A 21,258-nucleotide genomic window follows, 5' to 3' on the forward strand; every position below is an offset into this window, starting at 1 on the left:
ACAATTGTGTGTTTCTGACTCAGGGCCTCTCCTGCGGCTGTAATCAAATTGTTGCCCATGGCTGTAGTCACCTCAAGGCTTGCCTTGGGAAGATCAGCTTTCCAGCTCACTTCACAGGGCTGTCGGCAGGCCTCAGAAGATATGCTCCCAAGTTCACTCAAGTGAGCTTCTCCTCGGGGCTGCCTGCAATAAGGCAGCTGGCTTTCCCTAGAGTCAGTGCTCCAAGAGAGATTGAGGGACAAAGAGTTGAGTTTGAAAGCCACAGTTATAAGTTCATCTTGAAAATAACATCACATCGTGTCTATTGTATTGTATTCATTAGTAGCTAGTTAGTAAGTCGAGCTCATACTCAAAGGGAGGGGATCACACAGGGATCTGAATCAGGAGATGGAGATCATTGAGGGCTTCCTTAGATGCTACCTGTCACATCTTTGGTTTCTTTTATCAGTTTTTTTTGTCATTTTTGGCACAGGGATTCTGCACACATTTTATCTAGATTTTTTTTTAATACATTTACTTTTAAATTTAATTTCCATAAACTTTTTTTTAAAGATTTCTTTATTTGAAAAGCAGAGTTACAGAGAGGCAGAGAGAGTCTTCCATCTGCTGGTTCACTACCAAAAGGTCACAATGGCCGGAGCTGTGCCGATCCAAAGCCAGGAGCTTCCTCCGGATCTCCCATGTGGGTGGAGGGGCCCAAACACCTGGGCCATCTTCTACTGCTTTCCCAGGCCATAACAAAGAGTTGGATTGGAAGTGGAGCAGCTGGGACTCGAACCAGTGCCCATATGGGATACCGGCATTGCAGGCAGCAGCTTTAACCCACTATGCCACAGTGCCGGCCCCAATGTTAATTTTTTTTTTCTTAAAGATTTATCTACCTGAAAGGCAGTTAGAGATGGAAGAGGAGAGACAGAAAGAGAGAGTGAGTGAGTGATTTTCTATCTGTTGGTTCACTGGCCTAATGGCTGCAATGGCTGGAGCTGTGCCAGGAGCTCTATCCCGGTCTCCTAAATGAGTAGTGGGGCCCAAGCACTTGAAGCAGCAGTGAGCTGGATTGGAAGCAGAGCTGGGACTCAAACCAGTGCTCTGATATTGGATGTTGCCATCAAAGGCAGTGGCTAAACTTGCTGCATTACAATGCCAGCCCCTAAGTATTAATATTTTGGTGGCGGTAAAAATGGTACTAGGGGCTGGCCCTGTGGCACAGTGGGTAAAGCTGCAGCCTGCAGTGCCGGCATCCCATATGGGCACTTGTTCGGGTCCCAGCTGTTCCAGTTCCAATCCAGCTCTATGCTATGGCTGGGAAAGCAGAAGATAGTCCAAATCCTTGGGCCCCTGCACCCATGTGGGAGACCTGGAAGAAGCTCCTGGCTTCCGACTGGCGCATTTCCAGCTGTTGAGGACATCTGGGGAATAAACAAGTGGATGGAAGACCTCTCTCTCTCTCTCTGCCTTTAAAATAAATAAATCTTTAAAAAAGGTACTAAAAATTTCAAATTCCAATTGCTCACTGCTAGTGTGTAGAAATATAATTTATGTATATTGATCTTGTGTCCTGTAATCTTACTGAACTCATGTTTCTACACAATCAATGTCCTTGACTTTGTATTTTTTTTTTTAACTTAAAAAACACAACTTGGAGATTAAATCATATTAGGTCGCAAAGATCTATTCCATTACAGTGAATTATTGCATGGAGTTTAATTCCAAGAACTTTTTTCCCTCATGTTTTTCAGTCTGAAAACTGAACAGTTTTTCTTTTTGCATATGTTCCAATAAAGAATTAATAGAGGGTTGACAAGTGGAGTCCAAGTGATAATTGCTTTTCCTTTTTAGGCTATAAAGAAATGGATTGAGGAAAATTCTAAACTCAGCTTTCTAAAGCCTGGCATATTGACTGGACGTGGCAAAACTAGTCAGACTACAGGTATTTATAGAGAGAGAATTAAATTTAAAATGTCATGCATATATGAATGTATATAATATTAAAATACCATAATATCTTTTTAAGGCTTGTATCAGTCAGGCTTCAATCAGAAAAGCAATACCAGTGGGAGATTCACCATAAAGGGCCAATACTTATTTTGGGATAACATTGCTAAAGCCACACAAATAGTAAGGACAAGATTTCAACTCAGGCACTCTGGTGGCAGTCATGCTGTTAGAGGTCACCCTACATGCCTTTTCTAAAGGAGGCATAGGAACAGACCCTGTAGCCCAGGGTTGTTGTGACATTGTGAAGATAAAGCACTAATCACAGTGTTTGACATGTAACAAGCATTATGTAATTACAAGCTATTTTTGTACCAGGGGAAAGTTCCATCTTTGGTGAGTTGTTTAACTCCCTCTTCCTCTGCTACAGGAATGACCCTTCCAGCACAGAAGTGTGTACTGGACGCATTCAGAAGCAATGGAGACCACAATATTTTGATTGCCACCTCAGTTGCTGATGAAGGCATTGACATCGCTCAGTGCAATCTGGTCATCCTGTATGAGTACGTGGGCAATGTCATCAAAATGATCCAGACTAGAGGTGAGAGCAGCTTCGATGCCATTCCTCCATCTGTAGACTTCTCCCCTGATTTGCAGTTGCGTTGGTCTTTTGGCTTTCCTCCTTTACTGAGCTGTGGCTGTGTAGGTGATCAGTGGCACAGTGGACTCTGGAATCTTGGCCCTAAATGTGACCGACCTGCTCAGAATGGGTGGTGGTAACAGTCGTTCTTGTTCTCAGTGATACTGCTTATTTGCCCAGCATGGACTGGGATACTTACGAAAGGACAATTCCAGTGTGGGCTGAGGCTTTGCAAGTCAACACGTAGATCGTCCCTGGTTGTGCTTGTGATGCCGGCGGGCCCCTTGTATTCCGGAAGACATATTTCAGAGTTCTTCTGTTCCACTTGGATTAGATGTCTCTTAACGAGTCTCTCCTCCTTTTTTCCTTTCTTTTTCCTAATTTCCATAAGAACAGCTGCCACGTGACTTTTCCCAAAAATCAATTCTGAGCATCTCATTTCCTTGTATAGAAGCTCCAGTGGCTCCTCAAATTCACTTGATGTTGAATTTTCTTTTAAGACTTATTTGAAAGGCAGACTTAGACTCTTCCAGCTGCTGTTTCAAGCCCCAAATAGATGCAATGGCTGGGATGAGGCCAAGTCAAAGCCAGAAACCTAGAACTGCATTCAGGTCTCTCACATGGGTGGAAGGGGCCCCAGCACTTGGACCACCTGGCACTGCTTTCCAGGCACATTAGCAGGGAGAGGATGGGAATGAAGCAGTCAGGCTCCAACTGGTGCCCATATGGAATTCTGGAGTCACAGTGGCAGTTTAACCTGCTGTACCACAATGCTGGCCTAGTGTGGAATTTTGCAAATTTCACCTGCTTTCCAGTCTTATCTCCTATTCTTCCCCTTGGTACAGTATCCATTTCAGGCAGTTCACCTCATCATTTACTGAATGTTAAAGGAGTTGCTTGAGAGGTGCTATGCTTCACTTTCCTTCTTCTCCTGACGTCATAGCACCTGACCCTAATTCCTCTGGCTGGCAACAATCTCTCTTTGAATGTCCCATAGCCCTCTATAGTTGTCCTTGCAATAGAACTTAACAGTTTTCCACGTATGTTCTGGTGCTTGTGGATGTATCTTATTTCTGCATTGCCTAAAAGGCTCTTGAGGGAGGATCTTCTTATTATTTATCTTAGAGCCCTCACAATGTAATGCTGAGGTTTCGTGTTGCTTTTCTTTAATGGGAGTTTTTGGCAGGATGACTGCCCGGTCACACCGTGTCACTGCAGGCCCTGAGCAGCCTACTGTGGACTCTCGTTTTCCCTCATGTTTTATATGTAGGGCTCATGCCACTGTTGAACAGCTCAGCTTCCTTCCTACAAGGTGGGATTCAGTGAACTAAAGTGAAATTTTAGAAATGCCTCTATCCCTTGGTTTACTTACCTTCAAATTATACCAGAGTTTTAAAGCAAACACACTAAATAAGAAATCTATTTCCTAATAGGCAGAGGAAGAGCAAAAGGGAGCAAGTGCCTGCTTCTGACCAGCAATGCCGATGTAATTGAAAAAGAAAATATAAACATGTATAAGGAGAAAATGATGAATGAATCCATTTTAAGACTCCAGACATGCGATGAAGCAAAATTTAAACAAAAGGTAAGTCTTTTCATCTGTGCTATTCTCTCAGAATCTTACCATGAATAACAAACATGGGGTGTGTGAGCATGGTTGGTGCCTTTTATCATATTGCTTGCAGTGGCGTTATTAGAACAGTAAGTTTATGCTAAGTTTCAACCTGTAGTGGACATCAAACTCATTCTGTTTTAAACTGTCTATGAGATTACAATAAATGAGGTAAATTTTACTAGGGCTGATTCCTGAAAGTATGTTTTTGGTTCTATAAGGCAAACTGAGCCAGAACGGCTCCTTAGTTGACATTTCATGTTAAGGAACTGCACTGTAACACTGCAAGAAGCTTAGTCTCCTTTTCAGATCTCTGTCTCACATCTAGAGTCCTTAGAAAAACACTCCCCGGCTGGCTACACAGGAATGTCTGCACAGCCTGCTGTGCAGGTGTGAGATGCCTGTTTGTAGCTGTGGACAATAATGGATACCTTGGAGAGGCACACTCGTTCTCATCAGCCTTTTGGTAGTGGCCTTCATTTTGCTGTAGTTCCCTTGTTATGCACAGAGTCATGACATTGGACTAGAGAATGCAGAACTTGGTCAGACCCTTTGCATACCGTTTGATCTCATAATCTTTGGTAGCATTGAGTACTGCCAGTTCTGGGGGAGAACTTTTCCCACCAGGGATCAGTGATTCCAAGGCAAGCTCCTCCACTTCCAAGTGTGACCTTGGCAATCACTGTCTTTTAAATTGTCAACCTCCTCATTGATGAAGATGGGAAAATAATGGTATTTAACTTACAGGGCAGATAGAGAAGTCAGTGAGAAGGATGGCTTGCTTAGCATAGTAGCTGTGTAAAGTAAGTGCTAAAAATGTGAGCTTGAGGCCTAGTTTAACTTCATGAAGAAAATTGCAGCTCAGTAGACCAACTTTGTGGTAGCCATAACTTTAAAAAGGCATGATCTCTGTGGTAGAAAATGTATTGAGGTAATGCTCTAAAACACACACTTACTGAGGGCAAAGGTGCAACTTTATGTCAGTGTTGACTCATGAAAAAAGACTTCTTAACTCAAGTTTGGAGACTAAGCTATCTAAAACCACACTGCCAGTGAGAATTGCAGGGAAGTTCTTCAGTTCCTCTCTAAATTTACTGAGGATCGAGTTCTGTTTTCCTTGAGCCACTTCTTCCCCACTTTGTGGACTCTAAGAGTGTTGACAAGAAAGACTTGAACACCATACTGAGATTGGTGTAATTTCTACTTCCTCCGCTGAACAACAACTTCCTTAGACTCACACGGGACAGAAACAGTCCAGTAAAAGTCTGCTGAGGAGGACGGAGGCTGGACCAGATGCAGACATTCCTGTGTAGCCAGCACAGGATAAGCAGTTGGGAGAAGAAAGCTGGGTTATCTAGCTGTTGAATTTGGGTACTTCCTAGCAGATGGGGTTCCCCTAACACTCACACATTGAACACAGGCAGAGACGATCAAAAACAAGGCGTCGTCCCCAACAAGTGTAGCTGGGAGTCAGTGGTGCCGGTAACTCTGTGGCAGCCTGGAGTCTTGTCCCCATCCCTCTTCCACCAGACTGCAGCCCAGCTGCTCTGTTGAACAGGGAGAGTTTTCCTTCCAAAGACGTGGTAGGGAGAATCTGTGTGGCTCTTGGGGTGAGAACCCTCTGCATTTGGAGAGGGCCTGGGGGTTGGATCGGAGCACTGAGGTCTCTGAGTGTCGGCTTTACAGGAAGGAAGAAACCACAGAGAAGGAATGAGTTTACGGTGCTTTGAGGGCGAGCCGCTGGGAGGTGGGGTGCACTGTCCCAGCTGCGTTACCCATGGTGCTGTGTGGATCGCCCGCTGTCACTGTAGCAAGGGGTCCCTGTGGGGTTCTCTGGTCAGTCTGCAGCCATCGTGTCTGGAGATGGTCCAGAGGGATCCAGGAACTGATTTCTGCGATGGAAGCCTCAGGAGCTGGTGGTATTTCAGGGTATTTTTGACCATCTGGTTGTGAAGTGTGCATCTGCAACCATAACGAGGAAGCCACTTTTCCTTCCTCGTGCAGCCCAGAACAGACAGGAATAAAGCAAAGTTCATGTTGAACAAAGAGCTTCCCCCAGGATGCGCAGGTCAGGATGGGGTCCTGAGATTTAGCTTTTTTCCGCCTTAGTGCTGGGAGTGAGGCTTTGTTTTCCCCACAGGTTGAAAAGGTTCCGGGCCGGAGGTCATGTGCTGAAGCAGACATCTTTACCCAGTACTGATTTAGTAACTAGTCTTCAGCATAACAGTAATAGCTTGAACTTAGTAGGATTGATATCAATTGTCTAGTGTACCATTTAAAATACTTGAGATTACTAGTATTCGATTGCTAATTAAACAGCATTCGATAAAAATGAAATTTAAAAATTTTGACTGCCAGTGGGGCAAGCTATATTTTTGCCCTCTTTCTTAGTACATTTCCTATCCCCCAACCTGCCTTGAATATTAATTAGAACCAGAAAAAAGAAAATAAAATTGCTCAGAGGAAAATGTATAATGTGTAACCCAGGCATTTCAGTTCTAGAATTTTATGCAAAGGAAATAATGGGATAAGTGCAAATAACGTAATAGTTTTCCAACAGGAAATACTGAATTAAACATATGTAAGCTCTTTATTTTTACAAAAGCAAGATAATTTCAGGTGGCATAGGGTGGGGGAATAAATATAGGGAAAGTCGTATTTTGATTGTCTCTCTAATAAAATTCTACACCGAATTTTTTACATAAATCAAATTTTACTTGCATATATGAAGTGCTTGAGCGATCAGTATTTTCTGTGAATGATAGTGAGCAGTCAGGAGACGAAGGAGGCGGAAGAGTTGCATTCACAGGAACAATAACTGCAATCATGCATGCCAAGCGCTGACTCTCCACCAGGCCCTGCAGAGGCTCTGCTTGTCGCAACACACCCTCCAGAAATCTCTGCGCTAGAGCGCCTACGTCATTCACGGGAGGGAAACTGCAGACAAAGCCTCCGAGTAGATCACGAGTCGTGAGGTGTCAGCTGGAAGAGTCCATCTGTGTAACCGCCACGTCAGTGAGCCCCAGCAGACAAGTCGGAGGCATAAATCGGGACAGCTACAAGATTTTACTGAGAACCTAACTTCTGTGTTGAATTTTTATATTAGAAGTTAAAGCAAAAGGAACACCATGTTCTTGAAAGAAATGACTGTTTTAATTTTTAATTAGTTCATAATAGATTCAATGTGACTTCTACATACAGTTCTTTTTTAAAAAAAATTATTTACTTATTTGCAAGTCAGAGTTATATAGAGGAGAGGCAGAGAGGGAGAAAGAGGTCTTCCATCCGATGGTTCACATCTGAAGCCAGGAGCTTCTTCCGGGTCTTCCACACAGGTGCAGGGAATCCAAGGACTTGGGCCATCTTCTACTGCTTTCCCAGGCCATAGCAGAGAACTGGATAGGAAGTGGAGCAGCCAGGTCTCGAACCGGCGCGCATATGGGATGCCGGCACTTCAGGCCAGGGCATTAACCCACTGTGGCACAGTGCTGGCCCCATAGATACAGTTCTAAGAACATAATCTGTTTCTCCCTTCCTCTCTCCCTCTATTCTCCTTTTTCTTTTTATTTAGTTTTTTGAGATAATTTTTTTTTAAGATTTATTTATTTATTTGAAAGTCAGAGTTACACAGAGAGAGAAGGAGAGGCAGAGAGAGAGAGGTCTTCCTTCTGATGGTTCACTCCCCAATTGACCACAATGGCCGGAGCTGCGCCGATCTGAAGCCAGGAGCTTCCTCGGGGTCTCCCACGCGGGTGTAGGGGCCCATTGGGCCATCTTCTACTGCTTTCCCAGGCCACAGTAGAGAGCTGGATTGGAAGTGGAGCAGCCTGGACTCGAACCAGCATCCATATGGGATGCCGGCATTGCAGATGGCAGCTTTACCTGCTACACTGCAGCTCTGGCCACATGAGATAACATATTTTAAATTTACACTGCAGTAAAAAGGCTTCATACTTCACCAAATAAGAAGTATTTAACAAGTAAAAAGCAAAAGACCCTAGTTTAGTAGGAACATAGACATTGACTATAAATAATAATTGAATGGAAAAATTACCATTTCACCTATACACAGTCAACTTTAGTCACAGACCATTAAAACTATAATAGTGTAACATTCTTTTTTTTTTTTTTTTTTTTTGACAGGCAGAGTGGATAGTGAGAGAGACAGATAGAGAGAAAGGTCTTCCTTTTGCCGTTGGTTCACCCTCCAATGGCCACTGTGGCCGGTGCATCGTGCTGATCCGAAGGCAGGAGCCAGGTTCTTCTCCTGGTCTCCCATGCGGGTGCAGGGCCCAAGCACTTGGGCCATCCTCCACTGCCTTCCCGGGCCATAGCAGAGAGCTGGCCTGGAAGAAGGGCAACTGGGATAGAATCCGGCGCCCCAACTGGGACTAGAACCCGGTGTGCTGGCACCGCAAGGTGGAGGATTAGCCTGTTAAGCCACGGCGCCGGCAAGTGTAACATTCTTAACCATTGGTTTGACAAAGGTATAAAACTATCTTTGCAGCAATACTGATACACACACACATTTCTTTCTCTTTTTTGTTTTTTAAATTTTAGCTCCCACCTGTAAGAGAGAATATGCAGTATTTGTCTTTGTGGGTCTGGCTTATTCCACTCAACATCATGTCCTCCAGTTGTATCCATTAGGCTGCAAATGGTAGAATTTCTCTTTTATAACTGAATAATATTCCATTGTGTATATATACTGCAGTTTCTTTACCCATTCATCTGATGATGGACACCTTGGTTGGTTCCAGATTTGGCTATTGTGAACAGTGCTGCTGTAAACAGGCTGGCACAAGTATCTGTTTGATAACTTGTTCAAGTCTTTTGGGTAAATGTCCAGTAGTGGGATTGTTGGATCCTATGGCAAGTCTGTTTCTAGCTTTATAAAGAAATCCACACACTGTTTTCCACAGTGGCTGTACTAATTTACATTCCTACCAACAGTGAGTAAGTGTTGACCTTTCCCCACATCCTCACCAGGAATTGTAACTCCCTGTGCTTTGGATTTCAGCTGTTGACAAGGTTGAGGTGATATCTCATTGTGGTTTTGATTTACAATTCCCTGATGGCTGGTGATGTTAAGCATTTTTTTGTATATTTATTAGCCATTTGTATTATTTCTTCTTTTGAGAACTATCTATTAAAGTCCTTTGCCTATTTCTCAATTGCATTGGTTGGTTTTATGTTGCTGCTGATATTTTTGCGATCTTAATTCTTTGTCACAGAGGTGCTTTGCAAATATTTTTTTCATTCTGCTGGATCTCTTTAATCTGTTGATGATTTCCTTTTCTGTAAAAGCTTCTGAGTTTGATATAGTCCTGATTATTTTTGCTTTTATTGCCTGTGCTTTGAGTTTTGTCCAAGTCATCCCCTACAGCAATATCTTGAAGTGTTTCCCCTATGTTTTCTTCCAGCAACTTTATAGTCTCAGGTCTTAAATTTCGGTTTTTGATCCACCTTGAGTTGATTTTGTATATGGTGAGAGGTATGGGCCTAATTTCATTCTTTTATGTACCATTTTTATTCATTTTATGCACCATTTGTTAAAGAGATTATCCTTACTCCACTATATGGTCTGAGCACTTTTGTCAAAAATCAGTTGGCTGTATGCATGTGGATTAATTTCTATTAATTTTTTGTTCCATTGATCTGCATATCTGTTTTTATGCCAGCACCGTGCTGTTTCAATAACTATAACTTTGTAGTGTGCTTTGAAGTCAGGTTTTGTGATGCTTCCAGCTTCATTTTTCTTGTTCAGGATCGCTTTGGATATTCTAGGACTTTTTTTATTTTTATTTATTTATTTATTTTTTTTATTTTTGACAGGCAGAGTGGACAGTGAGAGAGAGACAGAGAGAAAGGTCTTCCTTTTGCCGTTGGTTCACCCTCCAATGGCCGCCGCGGTAGCGCGCTGCGGCCGGCGCACCGCGCTGATCTGATGGCAGGAGCCAGGTGCTTCTTCCGGTCTCCCATGGGGTGCAGGGCCCAAGGACTTGGGCCATCCTCCACTGCACTCCCTGGCCACAGCAGAGAGCTGGCCTGGAAGAGGGGCAACCGGGACAGGATCGGTGCCCCGACCGGGACTAGAACCCGGTGTGCCGGCGCCGCAAGGCGGAGGATTAGCCTAGTGAGCCGCGGCGCCGGCCGATATTCTAGGACTTTTGTGATTCCATCTGAATTTTAGGATTGCTTCTTCTAATGATGTAAAGAATATCACTGGTATTTTGACAGGGATTGCATTGAATCTATAGATTGCTTTAGGTAGTATAAGGGTTAAATGATACTGATTCTTTTGACCCATGAGCAAGGAATATCTTTCCACTTTTCTGTGTCCCTGATTATTTCTTTCATCAATGTTTAATAATTTACATTGTAGAGATCTTTCACTTCTTCGGTTAAATTTATTCCCAACTGATTTGTGTGTGTGTGTGTGTGTGTCTAATGTGAACTGGCTTGCTTTCTTGCTCTTTCTGTGAGTTTGTTATTGGTATGCAAAGAGCTATTTTTTGTTTTTAATATTTATTTGAAAGGCAGAGTTACGGAGAGGCAGATGCATAGAGAGAGGTCTTCCATTCATTGATTCACTCCCCAAATAGCTGCAACGGCTGGAGCGGAGCCAATCCCAAGCCAGGAGCTTCTTCCAGGTCTTCCATGTGACTGCAGGGGCTCAAGGACTTGGGCCATCTTCTGCTTTCCCAGGCCATAGCAGAGATCTGGACTAGAAGTGGAGCAGCCAGGACTTGAACCAACACCCATATGGTATGCCAGCACTGCAGGCTGTGGCTTTATTCACTATGCCACAGCGCCAGCCCCAAATGTCTTGTTTTTTGTGTGTGTTTATTTTGTAACCTGCAACTTTACTGAGTTGGTTTGCCAATTCTAATAGCTTTTTGGTGGAATGATTAGGGTTTCCATGTACAACATCATGTCGTCTTCAAACATGGGTATTTTGACTTCCTCTTTATTGATTTTGTTTCCCTTTCTCCTACCTAATTGTTCTAAAACTTCCAGTACTATATTGAATAAGAGTGGTGAAAGTGGACATTCTGTCTTGTTCCAGATCTGAGGGGGAATGCTTTCAGCTTTTCCCCATTCAGTATGGTAGTCGCTATTGGTTTGTCATATATAGCCTTTATAATTTTGAGAAATCTTCCTTCTATACCTAATAAGTGGAGGGTTTTTATCATGACGTGGTGTTGAATCTTACCAAATGCTTTCTCTGCATCAATTGAGATGACCATATGGTTTTTGTTCTTTATTCTACTGATGTTATTTATGACAGTTATTGATTTCTATATGTTGAATGACTTTTGCAAATCCCACTTGATCGTGATGTATGATCTTTCTAATGTGGTTTTGGACTTGATTTGCTATATTTTGTTGAGAATCTTAGCATCTGTTTGTTAAAGACATAGGTCTGTATTTTCATGTTGTGTTTTTTGTTTTGGTATAGAAGTGATGCTGGCCACATAAAAAGAGTTTGGCAGAGTTCCATCCTGTTCAATATTTTGAATACTTTGAAGAGTATTGGAGTTACTTCCTCTTTGAATGTTTTATAGAATTCCGTAGTAAAGCCATCAAGTCCTGGACTTTCTTTGATGGAAGTTTTTTTTTTAAGATTTTATTTATTTGTTTGAGAGGTAGAGCTACAGAGGGAGGGAGGGAGGGAGGAAGGTGTCTCATCTGCTGGCTCACTCCCCAAATGGCCTCATTGGCCAAAGCTGGGCTGATCTGAAGCCAGGAGCTTCCTCTGGGTACCCCACCCAGGTGCAAGGGCCCAAGTACTTGGGCCACCTTCTACTGATTTCTCGGGCCACAGCAGAGAGCTGGGTTGGAAAAGAAGCAGCTGGAACCCAAACCGGCACTGATACAGGATGCCAGGGCCAAAGGCAGAGGTTTTAGCTCACTATGCCACAGTGCCAGTCCTGATGGAAGACTTGATAACTGCTTCAGTCTCATTGCTTGTTATGTGTCTATTTAGGTTGTCTGTATCTTCTTGATTTAAACTTGGTTACATGAATCCAGAAACTTATCCATTTCTTTGAGGTTTTCCAGTTTATTAGCATATAGTTCTTCATAGTAGTTTCTGTTCCTTTGTATTTCAGTAGTGTCCCTTGTAATGTCTTTATCATTTCCCTGAGTTTTTTCTCTATTTCTTTGTTAGTTTGGCTGAAGGTTTATCTATTTTGCTTATCTTAAAAAAAACTTTTCTTAATTTCAATTTTTTTTATTTCTGCTCTGATCCTCACCATGCTTCACCTTCTGCAGATTTTGGGTTCTTATTTTTCTAAGTCTTCATGATGCATCATTAGATCTTGAGACATATTTTCTTATGTAAGTACTTAATGTTATAAACTTCCCTCTTATTTTACTGCATTTGCTGTATCACACAGGTTTGATAGCTTGTTTTCATTTTCATTTATTTCAAGAAAGTTTATTTCCTTTTTAATTTCTTAAGTGACCCATTGATCATTTAGCAGCGTGTTTAATTTCCAAATATTTATGAGTGTTCTTTTCTTCTTGTTGTTGACTTCTTTACTCCTTCATGGTCTGAGAAGACCCATGGAACGATTTGTCTTTCTAAATTTGCTGAGACTTGATTTGTGGCCCAGAACATGGTCTCTCCTAGAAAATGCTACATGTGCTGATGAGAACAATGTATATTCTGCAGCTGTTAGGTGGACTGTCCTGTAAATGTTAGGTCCATTTGCTCAACAGTGTGTCAACTCCCATGTATCTTTTTTTTTTTTTTTTTTTTGACAGGCAGAGTGGACAGTGAGAGAGAGAAAGGTCTTCCTTTGCCGTTGGTTCACCCTCCAATGGCCACCGTGGCCAGCACACCGCGGCCGGCGCATCTCGCTGATCCAAAGGCAGGAGCCAGGTGCTTCTCCTGGTCTCCCATTGGGTGCAGGGCCCAAGCACTTGGGCCATCCTCCTCTACACTCCTGGGCCATAGCAGAGAGCTGGCCTGGAAGAGGAGCAACCGGGATAGAATCCGGTGCTCTGACCAGGACTAGAACCCGGTGTGCCGGCACCGCAAGGCAGAGGATTAGCCTATTAAGCCACAGCGCCAGCTTTTTTTTTTTTTTTTTTTTTTTTCACGTCCTATTATTTTATTGGAGTCTGTCTCTCCCTTTTGGTCTAATAGTATTTTCTGTATATATGTATTCTGCATATATATTTAAGATTGTTATGTCTTTTTGCTGAATTGAACCTTTTAACAAAATATAATGTCCTTCTTTACCTCTTTAGTTGAGATTTGATTTAAAGTCTTATCTGATCAGGATAGCTATGCCTACTTTCTTTTGGTTTCCATTCGCCTGATATATCATTTTCCAACCCTTTATGTTCAGTCTGTATGTATCTTTGTGAAGTGAGTTTCTGTGTGCAGCATATAGTGGTGGCATGGTTTGTTTTATCCATTCAGCCAACTTAAGTCTTTTAGTTGATGATTTTAATCTATTTACATTCAAGGTTAGTATTGACATATAAGAACCTGTCATTTCATTGAGTGGATGATTCTACCTGCTCTGTTAAGTGTACTTGGTGGTATCATGTGTTTACTTTTTTTTTTTTTAAGATTTATTTTATTGAAAAGGCAGAGTTAGGGAGGGAGGGATGGAGATCCTCCATCCGTTGGTTCACTCCCTGAATGGCCACAACTTCCAGAGCTGGGTCTGACACCAGGAGCCAGAAGCTTACTCCGGGTCTCCTATGTGGTTGACAGGGGCCCAAGCACTTGGGCCTTCCTGTGCTGCCTCTGCAGGCACACTAGCAGGGAGCTGGATCGGAAGTGGAGCAGCTGGGACGTGAACTGGCACCCACACAGGGTGTCAGTGCTGAAGGCAGCTTAACCCACTGCACCACAGTGCAGCCCCCACATTTTGAGTTTTTGATATCCACTTTTACCTCTTTCTATATTGCCTTCCTCAACATATTAATGTGGTTATTATTTTGTCTTCATACTGTAGATCTGAATAGCTACCTTGTTTATAATATTAGAATATTCTCAGTTTTCTTAAAAGTATTTTTACCAGTCAGTATTCTACCTTCGGATATTTTCTTAATCATTTTGGATCTTTTAAAAACTCCTTTTAGCATTTCTTGTAAGACAGGCCTGGTGGAGACAAATTTTCTCAGCTTTTGTCTAGGGGTGTCTTTCTCCCTCCTATCTAAAGGACAGCTTTACTGAGTACAGTATTGTTGGCCAGCAGTACTTTTGTTCTGTCAGAGTTTCGTCTCACTCCCTCCTGGCTTGTAAGATTTCTGCTGAGCGGTGAATTGGAACACTCTCATGTATTGGATCATTCTTTTCTTTTGGAGCAGACGTGGTTGAAGTGAATTGGACTGGTGACCTCTGATCATCTTGTATCTGGTAGTTTTATGTTTCTCTAGGTTTGGGAAATCTTTGGTTACTATTTCTTAGAATATGCTTTCTACCCTTTTGGCATTCTCAAGTTCCTCTTGAACCCCTCTAACTTGGATGTGTTTTTCTCCCAAAGTTCCTGTAAACTTTTTTCATTCCCCTTTTTTTTCTTCCTGTATATTTAAAATAGCCTATCTTTAAGATTACTCTTTCTACTGCTTGATTTGCTCTGTTGTTGATGCATTGTATTGTGTGTTTAATATTGGTTGAGGAATTTTGCTGTTGAGTATTAAATCGTTCTGGGGCCGGCACAGTGGCATAGCGGCTAAAACTGCCACCTGCAGTGTCGGCATCCCATATGGGTGCCAGTTTGAGTCCTGGCTGATCCACATCCAATCCAACTCTCTGCTATGGCCTGGGAAAGCAGTAGAAGATGACCCAAGTCTTTAGGCCCCTGCACCCACTTGGGAGACCTGGAGGAGGCTCCTGCTCCTGGCTTTGGATTGGCACAGCTCCAGCCGTTGTGGCCAACTGGGGAAGAGAATCAGCGGATGGAAGACCTCTCTCTCTGCCTCTCTTACTCCCTCTCTATAACTCTTTGAAGTAAATAAGTCTTAAATCATTCTTCTGTGTTCCTTTAACATTCATTGAATTTCCTTAAACAACTTTTAAAAAAAATGATTTGTATTTATTTGGAAGTCAGTTACAGAGGGAGACACCGAGAGAGCCCTTCCATCTGCTGGCTCACTCCTCAAATGTCCACAATGGCCAGTGCTAGACCAGGCTGAAGCCAGGAGCTTCTCAGGCAGGGATCCAAACACTTGGGACTTCTTGCATTGCTTTTCCCAAGCCATTAGCAGTGAGCTGGATCAGAAGTGGAGCAGCCGGAACATGAACTGGCACCCATATTGGATGCTGGCATCATGGGCAGTGGCTTTATGCACTATGCCACAATGCCAGCCATAACTATCTTAAATCTTCATCTGAGCATTTGAAAGTTTCCTTTCCTAGGTGGTTGCTTTTTGGCACCTATTCTGTTTATTAAGCGAGATCATGGTTCCTTTAAAATTCTTGGTGCTTCTTGGTGTAAACTGTTATCTGCAGATTGAAAGAGTAGCTATTTTTTCAAGTGTTTATAATCTGGCTTGCTTTATTACTGTCCTTCAAGAAATCCTAAGCATTTTTTCCTCTGAGGCCTGTGGACACCATTTCAGCACTAGATGGTGCCCTACATTAAGGTTTCCTACAAGTTCACTGTTGATGTCCTGCCAGTGTTTCAGTCTCAGAGGTGCCCCTAGCTCAGATTCGTCCCAAATCTGCAGTTGTTGTGTTCAGAATGAACTGGAGCAGTGTCTAAAAAGTGGGTAGTTTGTCCTTACCGGTGGGGCTGGGGTAGGCCGACTCCTAGTCCTAGCCACTAACGCGACAATGCTGGGTCACCCTGAGGGCCCACTGGCTGCCAAGACCAGCACAGCACACGTGTGAGACCAAAGCCTATGCTACACAAATACTCTCTGCTGATGAGGAAGACTTAAAGCCCAAGGCTGCTGAGGTGAGCCAGGTGAGGCGACTGGAATATAAATCAGCTGGGGCACCACGCTCCCTTTGCTAGGGGCAGTTCCAGAATTTATCCACAGAAACTGGTCTGGGGGCAGGGGCTCTGTCCAGCACTAGTTGTTAGAGTGGCTGGCCTGGTACTGGCTTTCAAGTCTAGTATCTTAATTCTAACTCCCTGAAGTGGGAGGCTGTGCTACTTGGGGGGAGTGATGCCACAGGCAACTCTTTCCTTCCTGATTTAATGTATTTTTAATACCAAAACCAGATATTAAGGTTTCTCATTTGGTTTTCTGTGTCTTGTGCAGGTGACTTGGTATGTGACTAGCTGTTCATATTGGTGTCTCTGTGGGAAGACCATTGCTAGAGCCTCTACTCAGCCAACATCTTCCTCTGTCCTGCTGTCAGTGAAAAAAGTAGTTCTAAGGTTAATAGAGTAGATGCAAATTTCTGGAAACATAACTAATGAATGGGATTCCCCTACCCTCCACTAACACATCATTATTTTCCTGGATCTTAAGTGTAAGACTAACCTAACAGAGCAAAGCTGACATTGATGGGCATTTGTTTGCCCTGTGCCAGGCAATCCTGAGCACTTTAATACTCATGTCGCCTCCAAAGAGTGCGTGAAGCAGGTGGACATTGTGTCCTTTTTGTGTTGAAGGAAACGGAGGCCCTTGCCCCAGATTGCATAGCCGTGCTGTAGAACAGGACTTGTACCATGATGTCTGTATTTACTAGAACGCTTGACAACATGGTCTGATCCAGAAGTGGCAACACCACACATGCGGAGCAGGCAGATCCTTGTACAGCCATTGAGGACATTAGCATGTTCCTTCTGCCCTCAGGTTTCATGGTTCCTTTTGATCATGTGCTTCAGTTTAGAAAATTTCTTTAACTTTTCTTTCTGGGGAGGTCTGCTGGTGAGAGATTCTTAGTTTTCCTTCTTGTGAAGTTTTCTGGAAACGTTTTTTGTACTAACTTCCCCTTTATTTTTGTGGGGCATATGTTCTGGGCATACGGTTTCTGGGGTGACAGTTCTGTTAGCATGTCAGGAACATTGTGCCACTTCTTTGTAGCCTCCATGTTTTCTGCTGACAAACTCACTGTCTAATGCTATTCACCTTTAGGTAAGGTAGCCAGAGAAATATTTTCTGCCCCCAGCTTTTTAAAGGTTTAATTATAATTAAACTGAGGGCAAGGGCCTCAGTTTCCTTAAACACAAAATGGACACAATGTCCACCTACTTCACGGACTCTTTGGAGGCGACACGAGTATTAAAGTTCTCAGGATTGCCTGCCATAGGGTAAACTTAAGAACCAGGAAGGGGCCGGCGCTGTGGCGCAGCGGGTTAACGCCCTGGTCTGAAGCACCGGCATCTCATATGGGCACTGGTTCAAGTCCCACTGTTCTGCTTCTGATCCAGCTCTCTGCTATGGCCTGGGATAGCAGTAGAAGATGGCCCAAGTCCTTGGGCCCCTGCACCCACGTGGGAGACCTGGATTGGTACAGCTCTGACCAGTGCGGCCAATTGGGGAGTGAACCGTCAGATGAGAGACCTCTCTCTGCCTCTCCCAACAAATAAATAAATATTAAAAAAAAAAAAAACAGGAAAATAATGTTGTGTTAGTGTAGGGTAGGGGAATCCCATTCATTGGTTATGTTTCCAGAAATCTGCATCTACTATATTAACTTCAGAAGCACTTTTTTCAAGATAAAGTATCACTGACAGCAGGACAGAGGAATATGTCGGCTGAGTAGAGGCTCTAGCAATGGTCTCCCCACAGAGACACCAATATGAACAGCTTTAACATGCCAAGTCACTTGCACAAGACATGTCTCAGAGTGAATTCCTTTAGGTTTATTCTGTTTGGGGTCTGTTCTTCTTGAGTCTACAGATTTGTGTTGCTTGTTAAATTTGAGAAAAGTTCAGGCATCCTTTCTTTGAGGACTTCTTAAGCCTTGCTCTCCATTCTCTTTCCAAGCCACCACTGCCATGGACATGTCGTCTTACTCCTCCCAGTCCCGGAAGTTCTGCCCGGTTTATGTTCAATTGTCTTTCTGTTCAGATTTGCTGGTTTCTATTGCTGCATCTTTCTGTTCACTGATTCTGTTCTTGATTCTCTCCATTCTGCGGCTGAGTCTATCCATTCAGTTTGTTGTTACTGTTTTGAGTCTTTAGAGTTTTCCATGTTTCAAGAGTGTCCGTGGCAGCATTTACATTATACTGCTTGAAAACTTTTGTCCTGTGTCTCAAACATCTTTGCTCATCTCAATTTTGGCATCAAATGATTCTCTGCCCCACCTTAATTTGAGATCTGATTCCTGATATTAAAAATGATTTTTTAAATAAAGAGTGTCTTATCCCAGTTTCCACATACTTTGGCTGCCATGGGTGGGGCATGGGCCACAGTTTTTTTCCTTTGCTTGTTTAGCTGCCGTGAGCCATTGTCTTCTAAAACTCCTCCCTCCTGCGTGGCTACTATGTTTAGGTCCTAGGCCTGGGGAGAGGAGGCTTTCCCTGAAACTTTGTCTGCAGCCATAGGCAATTGAGGTTGCTCATTTCTTCAGCTGCAGGCTGGGCTCTAGCAGGTGAAGAGAAAAGCCAGGGCCCTAACCACTTGATTCCTAGCTGACCTGCATTCCTCTCTTCCCACTTCAGAATCTTAGGTTTGTTTTACATGTGATGCAAAGGATTCCTAGTTGTAGCCAAGGCATAAAAAAAAAATTTTTTTTTTTTTTGATAGGCAGAGTCAGAGAGAGAGTCAGAGAGAAAGGTCTTCCTTCCGTTGTTCACCCCCACAAATGGCTGCCACGGCCGGCACTGTACCGATCTGAAGTCAGGAGCTTCCTCCTGGTCTCCCATGTGGGTGCGGGGCCTAAGCACTTGGGCCATCCTCCACTGCCCTCCCGGGCCACAGCAGAGAGCTGGACTGGAAGAGGAGCAACTGGGACAGAACTGGTGCCCATGTGGGATGCCGGCGCCGCAGGCAGGAGATTAGCCTAGTGAGCCACAGTGCCCACAGTTGTAGCCAAGGCATAAGTTTTGAATTAGAATGAAGCGCTGGCATCCCATATAGTCACCAGTTTGAGACGTGGCTGCTCCACTTCTTATCCAGCTCTCTGCTACAGCCTGCGAAAGCAGTAGAAGATGGCCCAAGTCCTTGGGCACCTGCACCCACATGGGAGACTCAGAAGAAGCTCCTGGCTTCGGATCGGCACAGCTCTAGCCATTGTGGCCAACTGGGGAATGAACCATTGGATGGAAGACCTCTCCCTCTCTGCCTCTCCAGTAAAATAATTTGAAAAAAAAAAGTCACCCTGTACATCTGTATGATGTCTGTGTTCTTAGTGGTGGAAGGGGAGGACAGAATTTCTAGATGGTAGGGGGCTCTTTCAGCTGTTGTTTCACTCACTCAGTTTGTCTGAAGTGGGGCATAACTATGGCCACAGCAGTCAGTGCATATATATACTTGTAAAAGATTTTACAAGCTTGATAACCAGTAAAGTAGACAGCATGATTATCTTATGGATATTGTCAATGATTTTAAGGTATCTTTGATAAAGAAATTGAAAGACTACTTGGAGACAACAGTTAAATATCATTAACTACCAATAAAATCATCTACGGGATTTTTACAAATAAAACAGTCTGGTATTGTATGTCTATCTAAGTTGTATATGAATGACCATATGTGTGTGTACGCATATATCTACACATGTATGCTAATTATACTCAAATTTACGAGGTTTTCCTTTTGCATGTAGCTTCTCTGTATACAGATTGGTGAAAAATTCATCAGAGATAGTCAACAAAACTTCAAACCTAAACTTGATAAGCAAAATAAGAAACTGCTGTGTGGAAAGTGCAAAGCCTTGGCATGTTACACATCTGATATAAGAATGCTAAAGGTAAGCATCTTCTTGCAAAAAGAACCTGGTCATGTTTTAGCACTAGTTAAAACTGTTAGTGAAATATTTATATTACTATTACTACTTCTGTATGTAAACAACAAGAGTAAAAAAACTCAACCTTCAGAAATAGTATTTGGTTGCTTTCGAGCGATGTGAGCAAGATGGCTGACTCTAGGTGCCTGGTGTGCTTCCTTGCACAAAAAGGGCCAAAATCGAGCATTTCAAGGTGCAACAGAGATGCCTCTATGCACAAAAGACACAGGATGGCTTTTTTTTTTTTTTTTTTTTTTTCTAAAAAGGTAGAGGCAGAGAGGTCTTCTATCTGTTGGTTCACTCCCCAGATGGCTGCAACAGCTGGAGATGCACCAATCAGAAGCCAGGAGCTTCTTTCGGGTCCCCCACATGGGTGCAGGGGTCCAAGGACTTCGGCCATCTTCTACTGCTTTTCCAGGCCATAGCAGAGAGCTGGGTTGGAAGAGAAGCAGCCTGGACTTAAACCAGCATTCATATGGGATGCCGGCGCTTCAGGCCAGGGCGTTAGCCTGTTGTGCCACAGCATTGGCCCCAGGATGGCCTTTTAAAGCAGGGAAGGAAGCACCTACCATCCCCATCTCCCCAGTTAAAATGAACCCTGCCTGAACCAGGACTGGAGTGTCTGTGGTGGGGAATGGGTGAGCAGCATGTCTGTAGTGGTCCCCACTAAGGCTACAGACACCTGACGCATTTGCTGCCAGAGGAGCCTGCAAAGGAAATAATTTGATGAATTACCTAGAGGGAAAAAGGCAGCTAACTAAACACTTACTGAGATATGAGAATACATCGGAATTAGGAAGATAATTCTTGTTATTGAGAAATTCAGCAAAAGGATAAAAGAATCAAATAATTCAATAAGCGGGGATAGGTGGTGTGGCTCAATGGGGATGCCCGCATGGCCAGTTCAAGTCCTGGCTGCTCTGCTTCTGATCCAGCTCTCTGTTGATGCACCTGAGAAACAGCAGCTCAAATATCTGATTTCATGCCACAGATGTAGATGGAGTTCTTGGGTCTTGGCTTCAGTGGCCATTTGAGGAATGACCCAATGGATGGAAGGTCTGTCTCATTCTACCTTTCAAAAAAGTCTAAAAAAATTTAATGGAATTTAAAAAAAGTTTGAAGCCATGATCAGGCAGAATTTGAGCCTTTTGAAATAACCCAATCATAAAAAGAATCAAGTAGAAACACATTTAA

At 43.3% G+C, this 21,258-nt stretch overlaps 1 protein-coding gene across 3 annotated transcripts in view; it reads left to right on the plus strand.

The window, feature by feature from the left end:
* The window catches only part of RIGI (RNA sensor RIG-I), a 72,100-nt gene that overhangs the window by 44,779 nt on the left and 6,063 nt on the right, over window positions 1-21,258 (plus strand). For all 3 annotated transcript variants that reach the window (XM_062208105.1, XM_062208103.1, XM_062208104.1), the window contains 4 exons: window positions 1,840-1,930; window positions 2,366-2,536; window positions 4,009-4,160; window positions 19,885-20,028. In XM_062208105.1, the coding sequence (XP_062064089.1) occupies window positions 1,840-1,930; window positions 2,366-2,536; window positions 4,009-4,160; window positions 19,885-20,028 (558 nt within the window). The remainder of the gene's footprint in view (window positions 1-1,839; window positions 1,931-2,365; window positions 2,537-4,008; window positions 4,161-19,884; window positions 20,029-21,258) is intronic.

Source organism: Lepus europaeus, chromosome 12 (assembly GCF_033115175.1).
Source record: "Lepus europaeus isolate LE1 chromosome 12, mLepTim1.pri, whole genome shotgun sequence".
NCBI lineage: Eukaryota > Metazoa > Chordata > Mammalia > Lagomorpha > Leporidae > Lepus > Lepus europaeus.